The 16,122-nt window shown below is 47.8% G+C and overlaps 1 protein-coding gene across 7 annotated transcripts in view; it reads right to left on the bottom strand.

Moving 5' to 3' along the window:
• The window catches only part of PPFIA3 (PTPRF interacting protein alpha 3), an 841,741-nt gene that overhangs the window by 264,397 nt on the left and 561,222 nt on the right, over positions 1-16,122 (bottom strand). For all 7 annotated transcript variants that reach the window (XM_069605740.1, XM_069605757.1, XM_069605735.1 and 4 more), the window contains one exon: positions 5,994-6,151. In XM_069605740.1, coding sequence (XP_069461841.1) covers positions 5,994-6,151 — 158 coding nt within the window. The remainder of the gene's footprint in view (positions 1-5,993; positions 6,152-16,122) is intronic.

Below are 16,122 nucleotides of genomic sequence, written 5' to 3' on the forward strand. Positions count from 1 at the left end.
AAAATAAAACGGGAAGAGTAAAAAGGTTAGGATGGTTCGGAGTAGGTAAGTAGTTGGACTCTATATAGAGGTTTAAAGTGGGGCGATAAGTTCTTTAAAAAAAAGTTCACTTACAAATCAAAACATTTGAAATAAAAAGTATGATGAAAAGCACATACTGCAATCCATGTAGCTCTGTGTTCAGGGAGTGGCAGTACCACTCTAATGCTAGGCAAATAGGTTCCTTTAGGCTTTCCCCTGGTGCCAGTAGCTGAGTACTGAAGGTTAATTCTACGGAGGGGTGCGTCCACACAACAAGGTTATAAAAATATACTATATCTTTTGTGAAATGGAAAGCAAATGCTTGTGCAGTTTGCAGGAGAGTAAAAGGTGTCCAGACAGTTCTAATGAGTCTTCTTGGGTCATGACATATTCTTTAGGGACATGTGAAGTCAAAGGTCAAGCAGATCCTTCGGGTACAAAGTTTGTAATCTGTAACATCTCAGGAGTGTCTTCAGATCTGTATCTGCCTAGTTTCCCTTTGGATTCAATAGAAGAGATGATCCGGCTTATGAACAGTATACTGGTCCTAATACTGCATCCCCTGCCAATGTTAAGGATAGGGGCGCAATGTATAATAAGGGCCTATTCTTAACAATAATCCTAATGTTAAGGATAGGACTGGACTTCAGAAACAGTCAAATGCCCTTCTGCAGTCACATATCTTCAGCTTTGTCCAGCTGCTGGTAGTCAAACATTTGGGTCTTTGTGAGATTGTAAATCAAGAAAGGCAGTTCAAAGGTGAGGAAGAGGATTTTTACGCAAGTCGGGATGCCACTTGGCTGTTGGTGGAGAGGCTCAACAGGAGAAGAGATGAACTGATGGAGCTGGAATATGTCTCCGCTATTCAATTCGAAAATGGTATGGGTCCAGTATAAGAAGGTTCAGACCATGTCCAGCTTTGGCAGTCGAGATAAAGAGTCCGCAAATCAATTTTAGCATCTTGTTTTGTTGTTGCTTTGTCTTTGCCTTTGCTTTCAGGGTGTAACTACAGGCTATACGCTATGTTGGTTACCCATGATGTCGGTATACTAAGCTTCGACCTTTGTGTTGGATCCACGCAGATATGGGCAGTAAGGCTTCTGTGGTAGAATGGGATCCCTGAGGCCTTCAACAAGACTGTGCCTGCCAGGTTACCAGGTTAGAGTGAGAGATTGCAGACTCCTTAGGTCCCGTTGATCAGTTTCGTGTCAGACCCCAGGCAGAGCTTCACTGTCAGATCAAGTAAGTCTTTCAGGGATGTATTTGTATTTGTATTTTATTTATTTGTATAGCGCACCAGGCCCAGGGGCAACCGGGCGCACTTAGTTACAACATGACAAGGCATACAAAGCAATAATTACAGTAGTTACACATAAAGAAACAGTAGGCAGACAGAGCAAATATTATTTACAAAGTTACAGATATGTACAGGCAGTTACAGGGTGAACATGATAGCCAGGGGTCTTGGGCGGACAGCCACGCTTTGGCTGAGTGTTTGAATCTAAGAAATGAGGGCTCAGCTCTAAGCGCGCTAGGGAGCGTGTTCCATAATTTAGCTGCCATAACTGGGAAGCTGGTTCCACCTGATCTTTTGAAGTTTGAAGCGTGGAACAACAAGGCAATCGGCCTGAGCCATTCTACGAGGTCTGTTAGAGTTGTGGAGGGCAAATCTGTTGGCCAGATAGCAAGGTGCTTGATTGTAGAGGCATTTGTGGGTAAGGGCAAGAGTTTTAAGAGAGATACGTTGTGGGACTGAGAGCCATCGTATGTTACGTCTGGTGTCAGAAATGCATTGGCGCCAAGGGATATTGAGGGCTGCTCTAATAACATTATTTTGGACAATTTGTAATTTGTTTAAATTGCAGCGGTTAAAGCCCAGGTAGAGTGCATTACAATAGTCAATTTTGGATAGCACAAGGGTCCTGGCCAAAGTAACACAATTGGATGAGAAGAGAAAAGGGCGGCTAGCTGTGATAAGCTTACAGGTATATGCAGCTGCGGAGGAGACTGCATTGGTTTGTCTAGCCAAGGATAAGGTAGAGTCAATATAAATCCCTAGAGTATTGGTGTCCATGGCAGTTAAGATGGAGTTACCATCAATGGTGAAGGAATGGAAAGCAGGGTCAAGTTTGGTAAGTTTTTGGGGCGAGCCAAGAATGAGGAGTTCTATCTTTTCATCATTTAGACAGAGTCCGTGTTGCGCCATCCAGGCTTGGATGATTTGGTAGATGGCATTCACGGAGAGAGAGTCGGCTGCGTAGTCACCTGTGATTGGGATTAGTATCTGGGTGTCATCAGCATAATTGGTGTAGGTGACACCCAGATAGTCCAAGATATCAAATATGGGTTTTGTGAACACGTTATACAACGTGGGGCAAACACAAGATGCTTGCGGCACAACGCAGGCGACAGGTGAGGGCTGGGCAGCTGCTAGTGGAGAAAAAACAAACATTGAACTATTGTCCAAGAAGGAGCTAATCCAGGCTGTGGCTTTGTCGGAGAAAAGTGTGCAGCTGATTTGAGGTGATGGCATAGTATTTGGTGGTTGACGAGATCGAAGGCCGCAGAGAGGTCAAGGAGTAGTAGAAGAGCGAGTTTACCCTTTTCTTTAAGGTCTTCGATCCGAGTTTTAAGATCGATAAGGGCAGTTTGTGCCGTGGCGCGGTCTAAACCTAGATTGTCTTAGTCCCAAGAGTTTGTTGGATTCAAGGTAATCTTGAATTTGTAGGTATGCAGCACGGTCAAGAATTTTTTGTAGAAACGGGACCGTGGTGATGGGCCTGTAAATGGTGGGTGGGTATGCTAGCATCCAATGTTGGTTTTTTCAAGAGAGGGATGACCCAAGCATCCTTCAGGTTGTCAGGTACGATCCCAGAGCTGAAGGAGGAGGAATTAATGAGTGTGGTGATGAATGGGGCTAGGTTATGAGATGCTCCCTTGATGATAGGTGCCGGGCAGAGATCACCTTGGCAATTAAGAGGGTTTAAGGCTACAGATGATATTTTCCACATCAGTAATATAAAGTGGAGAGAAGCTGAATGGGGTCAGAGAGTTTGGGATGGAGTTAATTATAATTGGAAGAGGATTGGGTTGCAGGTTAGATTATAGGCTAGATTGTTTGATATTAATTTTGATTTGGAGGGATGCGATCTTACCAAGGAGAGCCTCTTGGATTTTAGTGCACCAAGTACTATCTTTTATGCAAGTATCTGGTGCAGTGACAGGAGTTTCAAGTTCTTTTAGGATTCTGAACAATTCTTTGGTGTTGGATTTGGCTTGCTCGATGCGTTTGTTGTAAGTGTAGTTTTTTGCCTGGAGTATGGCTTCCTTATAATTTAAGGTAACAAGGAAGAGGCAAGATTTATTAGCTGCAGAAGGGTTACTTTTCCAGTGAGATTCAGCAATTCGTTTTTCTTTGCGCAAAGTTCTAAGTTGGGGTGTAAACCAAGAGTTGAGGTGGGCTCAAGGTTTAGGTTTTCTCAGTTTAGATGGGGCGATGATGTTTAAGGCTTTTAGCATTGCGTAGTTGAAGGTGTCAACCAAGGCAGTGGGGTCGGAGCATGTGAGTACTTGATCATTGAGGACTGGTAGGATGAGAGGGAGAAGTCTGTCACAGGTTATGCCATGTTTATTACGTGTGGCAATAGCAGGTGCAACAAATGGAGTGAGGCTGATAGGTTTGGCCAGGATCTCAAAAGTGATTAAGTTGTGGTCAGTCCACGCACAAGCTTGGTTGGAAGTGACATTGATCGGGCAGTTGTGGTCAGCTAACCAATCAAGGATTCTGCCCTTAGAACGTGTTGGTCCGTTAATGTGTTGCGTAAAGCCTGCATTTGTGAGCAGCTTGTCGATTATCAGGGCAGCAGTGTCATTAGGGTCTGAGAGGCCAAGGTTAAAGTCACCAAGTACCGAGTTTTAGTGTTGTGTGTGAGAATGTTGGAAAGGTCCTCAGCGAAAGTGGATAGCAGCCCTGGTGGTCGGTAGAGTAGATGAAGTGATGATGTGGTTGGGGGTGAGGGCTAGTTTGGCTGTTAGTGCTTCCATGGAAGAGATTTGGTGCCTAGAGGAGACGTGGAAATTTAGAGAATTTTTATGGATGATAGCAATGCCACCACCTTTGGACTGATTTGTGCTGCGATCATGTCTGATAATGTTGTAACCTGTGGGTATAGCAAGAGAGAGTAATGGGCCAGAGGCAGCGTGAAGCCAGGTTTCAGTGATGGCCATGAAGTCAAGGTCATGGGTTAGGATGAGGTCAGCTACTTCTAGTGAGTGTGCGGTGAGGGATCTGACATTCATTAACGCTCCCTTGATGGCGCTGGTATCAGGGAAGTTAGATTGGGATGTGGGTGAGGGTGGCAGGGGTGTGGTCCTAACAGTAGTCTGAAGGAGTTTATTATGTCGCTCATGGTGGTGAGAGGCACTAGTGAGTCGTGAGCCGATTCTAGCGTTTCTCAAGGTGAGAGGGCAAGTTTGGTTCGGAGTGGGTCTGGAGGCAAAGTGTTGGAGCCATAGGGCAGGGCTAGTAAGTTATGGGTTGGTGTAGTGAGAGGGGGTGGTAGGCATGGTTGTAGTGTTATGATGGTGAGGGTGCTGTATCAGGTCCGTGGTCTGGTTGAGTAAGGGACCTACAGGGTAGAAAGTGAGGTAGAGTATGATAGACAGTGTTAATGCAAATGGGTTGTGGAGGGGAGTCTGATGCGGGTGAAAGGCTATTGGAGTGGGGAACATATTAGCAAATGACACTAGTCCTAAATACAGAGGCCTGCAAAAAGTGCAGAGGGTAGTTCTGAGCAAGGGAACATAACAGACAGTTCAAATGGCGTGAAGTTATAACGTACATACGTCGGTTGAGCTTCAGTGGGGTTAAACTTAGGTCCTGAACAATCAGAATGGCGAAATAGGCATACAGTTAGGCGACTATTACTAAGTATAAAGCAAGTGGGCTGGGGATGATATATAGCCGTAATGATCAGATGCAATATCTCATATAGCATGCACAAACAAAGAAGGTACAGATTATAATTGGCAGGCGATTGGGCGAGAGGGTGTGAAGAGCTGTCTCCTTATTGCTTCTTGAGTAGACACCATCTGTGTTTCGACACTTGTGCCTCAGCTTCGACAAAGTAAGGATGCACATCCTCAGTTTCCTTATGAAATGGATCAAAGATAGAATTTAACTCAACATGGTCTTCCAGTTATTGCATAGCAGCAGTTTTTCCCCTAAAAATAGAGCAACTGAGAGATGGAGGACATTTTGTTTTTTCTAAAATGGCCTGTATGAACTCATTTAGAATTTCACCAATCAGAAAGGAGCAGTGCACCAACATTTTTAAGAAAGGGGCTTATTAAGTTACTTAAATGTTGAGGCACCTTTGCTTTACAAGCTATACGCGAGTCTGCTGGATTCCATTTTGCCAACAAACTATCGACCGCTTATCTAAAGTGGTTGTAAACTATCAAGTTTATTTGAAAAATCGATCTGATCACAACATGAATTAAATCTACCTGCCTCAGGGACAGGGCTACAGCAGAAGGTTCTAATCCTGTGTGGATACGATCCACTTCTGGGAAAAATCAGCAATTTTCTCACACAGTTCTTTCGACTGAGTGACTCTTGGAATTTATGCTTTGGAGTTCTCTCCTGCTTTATAACTAATAGTTCTTCAGATAGATTTGAGGCTGAAAATATTCTCTTTATAACAGTGTTAAGATTTTATACTATTCTTATTGCAGATTTGAGCCTGCTCGTTTCAGTTTTAACTTGTCGTCCAGAGATTTTGTGACTTGCTGTTTTATTTCAACTTTTTGCTTGGCTGATATACCATCTCTGTCCAAGCTCTGCCTATATATACGCATTTCGGAGCATATGTGTTTTTTCCTCAGGTTTATATCCCATCTTTTGCCTAGCTCTGTCCACATTTTGCTATTTCAAGGCATGTGTGGAGGAAGCATCAAGGACTATCTCTTACCAAGTGAAGGAGACTCACGTCCCATCTGTCCCATTCGCCCCTTCTCCTTCTTCCCAAACAGCCGTCCAATGGAGGACTTGATGCTCTTCTTCTTGGCTGCCTTGTGCAGGGAGTCTTGGCTGCTGCTGTTGGCGCTACCCAGACCATCCTGACTCAGACTGGAAAGAAAGGCGAGAAGTGAGAGAGAGGTGCAATTTGGGTGAAATACCAGGATAGATAGCTGCAGGCTTTTACTTTAATCTGGTCACACAGAGCGTCGACCAGCACAGCAGCGTTGTGAACTTTCACGCTGGTCGTTCACTGTGTGAACCTACCTGATATAACCTGTAAAAAAGTAATAAGTATAATTTTACAAACTGCGACAAAGCACTCATCACAATTATACCAGGGATATCACTGCATTGTGCAACAATAAATGCAAATAAAACAATCTTAAGTTAGAAATGCTGATCCACATTTAAATGGCTAAATTATCTGAGAACTGATACCATTAACACAACCTCTAAAACATTTATTTACATTGTGATCTAAGAAAATGAAGACTAGTGCTGCACATACAACTTGGAACACTTGTGCGCAACTTGCATGCATGTAAAGTGCGAGTAGCCACAAGAATGTGGGAAGATGAAAAGGTCAAATATTAAACTCAGTCTATTTGCATATGTAAAATAGATGTGGCCTAAGAAAGGCAAAGCAAATTAGGTTACACACAGAACCCAATGTAAAGAAATGTTTCAGCAAGAGTGCAAAAACATGATTTTCTCCAATAGTCTTTGCATCTATATTACTCCCGTCTAGAGCAGGGACAAGCAAGGAACAAAAATTGCACACATGCTTTCAGTGAAACCAGGGTGCATTCATTAATTTCAATGGGTCAAATATATTTTTTCACCTCCTCAAAAAGGAAACTTAATGGTGAAATCTATCATGTGCATGGAAAGATTATGCCTGTGCGCCTATATGTGCATGGACAACTTGCACTATCATTATTGTGTGCATGAAGACCACCACAACATGTACACTTTGCAACAAAAATATGATATTTGTGACAGATTCCAAGAGGGACCTTTTTTCTAGAAAAATATGTTCCATTCTTAATTTACAGGAGGCCGCTCTAATATAGAATGCTGTTCTCTGAAGTATGGAACTCCCTAAGGACACAAGTCTTTACTGTTTTTGACCGATGCACGGCTCTCTTGCTCTGAAAAGTGTCCTACTGTGTCAGTTGGAGAACTCAGCCATTATGGACTGGGGTTGCATGTCATACAGAAGTCATACAGGTGGATCATTAGTAGAATGTGGCAAACACTGCTTGCTGTCTCTAAAAGAGGAAAATTAGTTCACAATTACCTTTAATTGTATCAAAATGACCTGAGAATTTCCACTAGGACACTGCCATAACTGCATAAAAGTTGGAAAGCCATGCATTGGAGGTAGCTTTTTCAGATGCCACTTGTTAAGATGAATTTCTAGAATCTGGCCTGCTGGACAGACTTTAGGAGGCCACCCTAGTTATAGTGAACGTTGGAGGTTGGATTTCCTGCCGTTAGTTCTGGTGAGAGGTGACCAGGAGCTGCGGGTCAAGGATTCTTACCATTAGGTCCAGATGAAAAATGCAACTCCTGGCAATGAAGAAATTCAAAATTCACTGAGGCAGGCTTCATTGATAGCCACCGCACACAGACGCCCTTGATGCTGGGACACGGAAATTTCCAAGGAAGGCAACTTGTAACACAAGCTGGTGACTACCAAAGTTCCGGGTGCAACCACGGAACGGTAATGCTTCCGGCGATGTAGCCGACAAGTGAGCTGGTCTGTCTACCAGTTGGTTCAGGGACACTTATGAAGGCTCACGATAGCTGGATCCTTGAGAAGACGTTGAGACTAGTTGGTGCCACTAATCCAAGGGCTGAAGCAGCACTCTGGATCTTCGGAGATCAGATAGTCCAACAGGGGTTCACTGGGCCAGACGCAGCAAGGGATGCCAGGCCTCTTCAGGAGTTTTCGTCAGACCTTCAGGCGGCTGTTCATCTATGAAGGATTCTTGGCTCCAATGCTTTTCTGATGAAATGGCTGCAGGAGAAAATCTTGTAGCAGAGCCTTTTAGGGCACTTTATACATTTAATAGCCAGACGCGGTAAACACGAATGTGCATACTAAAAAGAATGAAAGGGAAGTGAAGCTGAAAGCTTTACTTCCCTTCAAAAAGTCATAACATGTTCAAAAACAGGTTAAAAAGCAAAGCAAAAAGATTGGGGGTCCATAGAAACTATGGAGAGAAAATATCAAAAAGATGAATCTTTCCTAACACAAATGGCAAGGCACTTAAAAACTCTGTGCACATTTTTGCCAAAATGTAGAGCTTTGATTAATAGTGCTTTTTCAACAGCAAAACAGGAAAATACCTGTTTCTTCAAATATGTGAGGATTGTGGTGACTATTAAGCATCAACAACCCACGCATAAGGCCCCTAGCTCAAGGCCCCCCGGTGTGTGTTCTCAGTTTTACCCGACAACGCAGCAGCTGCAGGAGCAGCAATACTTCATGAGCCCGACACTACGGTAGCTGCAGGAGCAGCTATACCTCATTTATTATCATCCAGAAGCCGCCGCAACGAGTGAACAGCTGATGATGCTAATGCCCTGATTTCCTGTGCCTGAGCGGGACACCTGCATTAAGACCGCTGCTCTGTTCTTCCCAGCTGCTCAACACCACGTGGAGCATCTACTCCGTGGTCTATCGTGGTGAGTCTCGCCTGATCTAAGATGGCCACCGCACCGAAGAGCCGTGCATATTTTGTTTAACCACGTTGCCTAGCAACCAGTCCACACAACGCACTCATGGCCAATCAGGGACCGCCAGAAGGTGGCCCCCATGCATAAGGCCCCTAGCTCAAGGCCCCCCTGTCTGTGTCGGAATAATGGCAGAACGCAAACGCACACCTGTACGAACTTCATGAGCTCGAGATACTCTGAAATGCACTACCTAGACTGACTCCTCAAACTGACCCTCCCATCGTCCGTGCCAACTGATTTACTCGTATGCAGTGATATTTAATATTGTTCGCAGATATCGTGCTCCTCTTTACTGTAAGGTAAAACACACCACGATACAGTGTCATCTGTCCAATTACGATACAGCGCATATTATGTTATTTTCGTACGCTCATACTTTATATTGTCTTAACACCCTATGCCGGTGGTCATGTTACTCAAGCCATAGGTGTAGATTGCTTCTAGACTTACACACCACTAGCTAATTCTAATATACGGCACTGAGTTACACTGTAGCTTATGTAGTCAATATGACTGCAATGATAAATGTAATTGGTTAACTACCTCCTAGCCAGGACTGAATGGTCTCTGTTACACATTGTATTATATGCTGTATTACATGCGGTCACTGCGCCTACGTTGTTTAATGCCATCCAGTATCTCTATTACACATTGGGCCACTTTACAAGGTTGCCGGTCAGGAAACAACGGTGCCGGTAAGCTTGCCGGTACCGTTGTTTCCGGACTGGCAAACTAGAAGTTCTGCGAGCTGGAGCCTTACGCCCACAATGTCTAACCTGGCGGGCGGAACGGCACCCGCTCGCAGACCTTGACGGATGCACCGGCACCATTCATGAACAGTGCCGGCTCATCCGTCCTCTCCAATCCCATTGAGTCCAATGGGACTCGAATGGCGAGTAATATTTTCCGGCGCCCGGCAATGGGCAATTATAGGACTGCCGGGGTCGTAATGCCCTGGTAAGTCCCGATTGCCAGGCACCGGGTAAAAAATGACTCAGGCGGCAGCCGTGCCTTTTTTACTGGCATGGCTACCGCCGGACTCATGAGGCCTATTGTATTATATGCTGCATTACTTGCGGTCACTCTGTCTACAGTATTTAACGCCATCCAGTGCACCACAGTATTGAATCACATTGCATCATCTGCTGTCTACGCACCTGTAGTTGATTAAAACACCACTATTGTCAGGGTGCAGGCCCGGGGACTATGTATAAAGAGGCCTGCTGTGGGCCTCAGACAGAGACCAACAACAAACAACAAGAGAAAGAAACACACAAGGAAAGGAATCCAACCTTACAAGAGGCTTGTATGTCCTTTCTGCAGGAAAAGGAGCCTGCAGACTATCTTTACCAGCAACCATCGGGCCAAGAACTATAAAACTCCACCCACGTTGAGTGGAGCACGCGTGCGTATGCGCGCAAGAGCAAAAGCACATGGCTTGTGCTCAGACGTCCACGCGAAGCAGACGTGTTCTCCGGAGCTCCGAGCAAGGGGAGCAGCACGAGGGGCCTTCCTCCAGGCCCCTCGCCTACCTAAGCTAAGTAGCACCAGTGCTGGGGAGCCCAAGCAAGCACAGGGAAGCTGCGTGCAAGGCAGCATTGAGGAGCGAACGCTCAGAAGGCTTACAACGCGGCCAGCGGCACACGCAGGGGGCATCGCCCACAATCCCAAGTCCCACCTGCTCCAGAGAAGCTAAGTTGGCTACGCCGCAGCGTTTATAGAAGCCAACTAATACCAAACGGGGGCATTCCAGGGCGTTTCATCTTCTAGAGCAGTGTATGTGTTTTACATATACAATTAGCCATGCGTACTTCACTGAGAAGTCGCCACTGGCATTGGGCGGCCCGCAAGGAAGTCGCAACCAGCCACATGCAGCAGATAACGCACGACGATTCCCTACGACCACGTGTGGTAGTCAACACGGGGCACACCCATTACTGCGGAGCCACGTGCTGCCATATTTCCGCATGAACAGTGTTTAGCCAGTCACGGCTGCATGCAAACTAATACGGAGACGGCCGGAAGCGAGTGGGCTTGCATCGGGAGGTGTCACTATTCAGCTGCATGAGCATTGCCTTGTGTGTGTGAAGAAACACGTGCAGTATAATAACTCACACTCTCTTTGCAGCATTGAACTGCTCCTGACACCGGACCTGAGAGTACGCTGGCAGGAGGCCAGCACTCACCCCAGAGATAAGTCTCTCTTTGGCTTTTAAGCCTGGTTGTATTATGTGTATTATGTGCATGTAGTGCATGATCTTAAGACTGAGTGTGTATAATTGTTAATTATCTTGCTTATCCTGTGTCCCCTTACCTATCCACCTCCCCTCTCCCTACCCGCTTTTCCGGTTATCCTCAGTACCAGTTCCTGTACAACTAACGATTCCCTAACCCTCTTTCCCCGCTGGGGTCTCGGAGGCCTGTGTAAGCTTTGCCTTGCAGGAGCCCAGACCGCGGAGGGGGTGGTTGGTTCGTGCCACTCCTGCGCCTGGAGACTAGAGCTGTGACAACTATGGTGCTTATAGTCAGGACTCCATATAGTGTTTAGGTTTCCATCACAAGGCCATAGCTGTTGACTGCAGATCCTACTGTTTATACCAGTATTAAATCACCAGTAGCCACCACCACCCTAGCAAAAGTATGGCAACCACACTGATTAATATGCCTGCCCTTCTAATTAAACACCACACCCATGTAAAACAGATAATGACTTGGCCTAGACTTAGAGAACCCCAAACCATAGCCATGCCTCGACAGCTTCCAGACTCCCGGCCGACCGGCTTTCTACTTGCATCTCTCAACCGTAGGACACCCCAAGGGAATAACATCCTAATTAATTTTATTGACAAGTGCAGATCTGTAAGCCTGGCAACTAACCAGTGCCACTGTCCACTGACACACAGAAAGGAACAAGCTGCTTACCTGTAACTGTTGTTCTCCAGCATGGGTCTGACATGGATTCACATGCGCATGAATATTCCCCGTTGTCAGGCAAGGAATCCTCAGGAAAAGAAAAAACTGTTTCAGTTTCGTTTCCAAACTGTCTTTCTCCTATAAACCAATCACTGAGCTCTGGGTCATATTGACCCTAGCCAATGACTGCCCTCTACCTAAGCCCCTCCTCTGGCAGCCATCTTCAGATTTGATAGAACGTAATGTGGCAGTAGGACCAAGAGAAGAGCCGCAGAGGGGCAGGCGGTATGGTTCACATGTGAATCCATGACAGACCCATGCTAGAGAACAACAGTTACAGGTAAGTAACTTGTTCCTTCTCCAGCATGAGGTCTGGCATGTATTCACATGCTCATGAATAAAGAATACATAGCAGTACACACATGCACAACCATGGGAGGTGGCAAGGCTCAACAGAAGCAATCTCTTACCTCCTCACCAAGCTCACCTTCAATCGAACAGGTTGCGCAGCACTGCTTGGCCAACTCTGGACTCCTCCCTGGAAGCCCTGTTGACGTATTAGAGTTTCATGAAGGTGTGCGTCGACCTCCACGTAGTACTTGTCAAGGCCTTCTTCTACTCTTAAGTGCTACGGACATCTGTAAGAGTTCACAGTCTGGTGCCGTGCACAGAAGATAAACTCTCTACGGATTACGGCCACTCAAGTGCTGCCGTACTTGCTGTCGCTGGCCAAGGCGGGGCTGGCGCACGCTTCCATCAAGGTTCATCTGGCGGATATCTCCCGATACACCAGAACTCTGGGGTGGTCGTCGCTGTGGTCGCACCGCCTGGTCAAGGAGTTCATGAAAGGACGTTCCTGCCGGTGAAGGCTCCGGCCCCGGTGTTTGAGCTCAATGTGGTGCGGACTAGGCTCATGGGTCCTCCGTTCGAGCCTCTGCATGCAGCGCTGCTGAAATTCCTCTCGTGGAAGACACCATTTCTTGTGGCCAACACCTCCGCACGACGAGTGGGAGCCCTCTGTACTTAACATTCCACGAAACGAGGGTCGTGCTGCGGACGCACCCCTCCTTCATGCCCAAGGTGCCTCGGACTTCCATCTCAATGAGCCCTTGGTGTTACCTGTTTTCTTTCCATCGCCTTCGTTGCCGGCTGAGAGGACTTTGCACTCGCTGGATGTGGCTACAGCGCTGAAGTTCTACGTGGACCGCACGAAGAGCTTTCAGCAGATATCACAGCTGTTTGTGAACTTTGGTCCTGTGAACCAAGGGAAGGCCCTCTGCAAGGCTTCCATTTCCAGGTGGCTCTCCGGCTGCATCACCCATTGTCACCGGTTGGCAAACCGACCGTTGCCTGGCCATCCGAGAGCCCATTCGACCAGAGCGATTGCTGCTACTACGGCGTTCCTGTCTGGTGTGCCCCTGCTGGACATCTGCAGGGCTGCTATGTGGAGGTCGACACACACCTTCACCAGATTCTACTGCGTCAACCGGGATTCCAGGGAGGAGTCCAGAGTCAGCCAAGCAGTGCTGCGCAACCTGTTCGCTTGATGGTGAGGAGGTAAGAGTTGCTTAATGCTGAGATGATGAAATGCTTAATGTTGAGCCTTGCCACCTCCCACGATTGTGCATGTGTGTACTGCTATGTATTCTTTATTCGTGAGCATGTGAATCCATGCCAGGCCCCATGCTGGAGAAGGAACAAGTTAGTTACCTGTAACTGTTGTTCTCCAGCATGGGTCTTGCATGAATTCACATGCAAACCCTCCTGCCTACCCCTCTGCATGCGGCTCTTCTCTTGGTCCTACTGCCACTTTATGTGCTACCAAATCTGAAGATGGCTGACAGAGGAGGGGCTTAGGTAGAGGGCAGTCATTGGCTGGGGGCAGTATGAGCCAGAGACCAGTGATTGGTTGTTAGGAGAAAGACAGTTCAGAAACTGAAACTGATTTTTTTCTTTACCGATGATTCCCAGCCTGACTGGGAATATTCATGAGCATGTGAATCCATGCCAGACCCATGCTGGAGAACAGTTACAGGTAAGTAACTTGTTCCTTCTATTGTTTGTTCAATCAAGCCTGTGTGCTCCATCGCCATTCTTCCGATTAACAGGGACACGTTTCTCGACATCTTTCATGACCCCTCAAGGGCAGAAATCATTGAGTGTTCTTTTTGGAAGCTTCCAGAAGTTCCAGCCTACACCGTGCCGGATCAGGTCGGAGGCGAAGAAGGGTACAGTGTCCCTCTTCAAGCTGTTCACCAGCTGTGGTTTGCGTAAGGTTTATTCGGATGACAAGCATTCCCAGTGCCTGTATTGTCTACACCTGGCGCATAACAAAGAAGATTGTGAGATCCTCCGTGGTTTCTCCAAACGCACCATGAAGGATCAACACATCCGGTTGGTGGCGTGGCTCCAGGCCAGGGCCTCTACCCCGGGTGCTTCTCAGGGGCATGCCTCTTCCAGATCCAGCCAACCTGAGTGGGCTTCTAAGTCCTTTGAGGGCAGTCCATCCGTGGGGGATCAACACAACGCCAATCACCGTGAGTCCACTTCCGTCGGGGTCGTCGCTCACGCGGGTCCAGCAACAGTCAGGACTCGTTTATCATCTCCATCTGCCTCGATCTCCAGCCACCGCTCCAGCTCGTCATCCAAGAGGAAGTGCAATTTGGTGCCGTTCGCAGACCCCTCAAGTACTCCCGCATTTACTGTTATTGGCTAAATTGGGCTGGCTCACGCCTCCATAAAGGTTCATCTGGAGGCCCCTCAAGTACTTCCGCATTTACTGTTATTGGCTAAATTGGGCTGGCTCACGCCTCTATAAAGGTTCATCTGGCGGCTTTCTCCCGCTACACCAGATCTCAGGGACGGTCTTCACTGTGGTTGCACCATCTAGTTAAGGCGTTCATCAAGGGACTGTTCTGCTCGTTCCTGCCTGTGTAAGGCACCAGCCCGGCGTGGGAACTCAGTGTGGTGCTGACTGGGCTCATGGGGGCAACATTCGAACCTATGCATTCAGCTCTCCTCAAGTTTCTGTCGTGGAAGACAGCTTTCCTTGTGGCTATCCCCTCTGCATGACGATTAGGTGAGAATCCAGGCCCTGTCATGCAAGCGGCCTTACTTGATTTTTCACAAAACGAGGGCGGTGCTGCGGATGCACCCCTCCTTCATGCCCATGGTTCAGTCAGAATTTCATCTTGGTGTTAACTGTGTTTTTTCGGACGCCTTCGTCGCCGGCTAAAAGGACTTTGCACTCGCTGGATGTGGCTAAAGCGCTGAAGTTCTACGTGGAGCGCACAAAGAGTTTTCAGGAGACATCATAGCTGTTTGTGAACTTTGGTCCTGTGAACCAAGGGAAGGCTCTGTCCAAGGCTTCCATTTCCAGGTGGCTCTCCGCCTGCATCACCCATTGTCACCGGTTGGCAAACCGACCGTTGCCTGGCCATCCGAGAGCCCATTCGACCAGAGCAATTGCTGCTACTACGGCGTTCCTGTCTGGTGTGCCTCTGCCGGACATTTGCAGCTCCTTGCAGACCGCTGGGATCTCGTATCCTCCAAACTCTAGTGCTGCAGGAGCCAGGCCTGCAAGTTCAGCGACCCCGGATCGTGGTGCAGAATCGCGCCTCCTTCCCTGGCTAGCAGATTTGCGTCCATCGGAAGCCTGACTGGAGGGGACGCTGACCAGTCCAGAAGGTCCGGGTACCATATTTGTCTCAGCCATGCTGGTGCGACAAGGATCATCCTGCACCAGGACCGTCTGAGTTGACTGATGAGTCACAGTATCAACGGCAATGGCGGGAACGCATAGAGGAACAGGCCGTCTCAGGGGAAGGAGAATGCATCCCCCATGCTTCCCGACTGGGGAAACCTGCTGGCGACCCTCTGACACTTGGTGTTCGCAGCCGTCACAAATAGGTCGATCTGGGGAGTGCCCCATCGTCGAAACAGTAGGTCCACCTGATCCTGCCGAAGCTCCCACTCGTGGCAAGCGCGCAGCTCCCTGCTGAGTGAGTCGGCGACAGTGTTCTTCACTCCTGCCAGATGAAAGGGTACTAGGAACATCCTCTGGGCGACGGCCCAGTGCCATTGATCCTGCGCTTCCCTGGAGAGGGCCGGGGGATCTGGTGCCCCCCTCCTTCCGGATGTAGAACATCGTGATTGTGTTGTCGGTGAAGACCCGCACCACCTTGGCCTTGAGGGACGGAAGGAATGATTTGAGGGCCCAAAACACTTCCCGGAGCTCGTGGACGTTGATGTGCAACGACTTTTCCTTGCGGTAGCCAAAGGCCTCTTGCGTGGAGAATTCCGGTGTGTGCGCCCCATCCCTCCAGGGAGGCGTCCGTCGTCACTGTCTCTTGATGTGCTGGGGTCTGGAAGTCTGTGCCCGCCGCTCGATGCGCACAGACGCCTCACCACCGAATCATTCG

Source organism: Ambystoma mexicanum, chromosome 1p (assembly GCF_040938575.1).
Source record: "Ambystoma mexicanum isolate Mex_15411 chromosome 1p, UKY_AmexF1_1, whole genome shotgun sequence".
Taxonomy (NCBI): Eukaryota; Metazoa; Chordata; class Amphibia; order Caudata; family Ambystomatidae; genus Ambystoma; species Ambystoma mexicanum.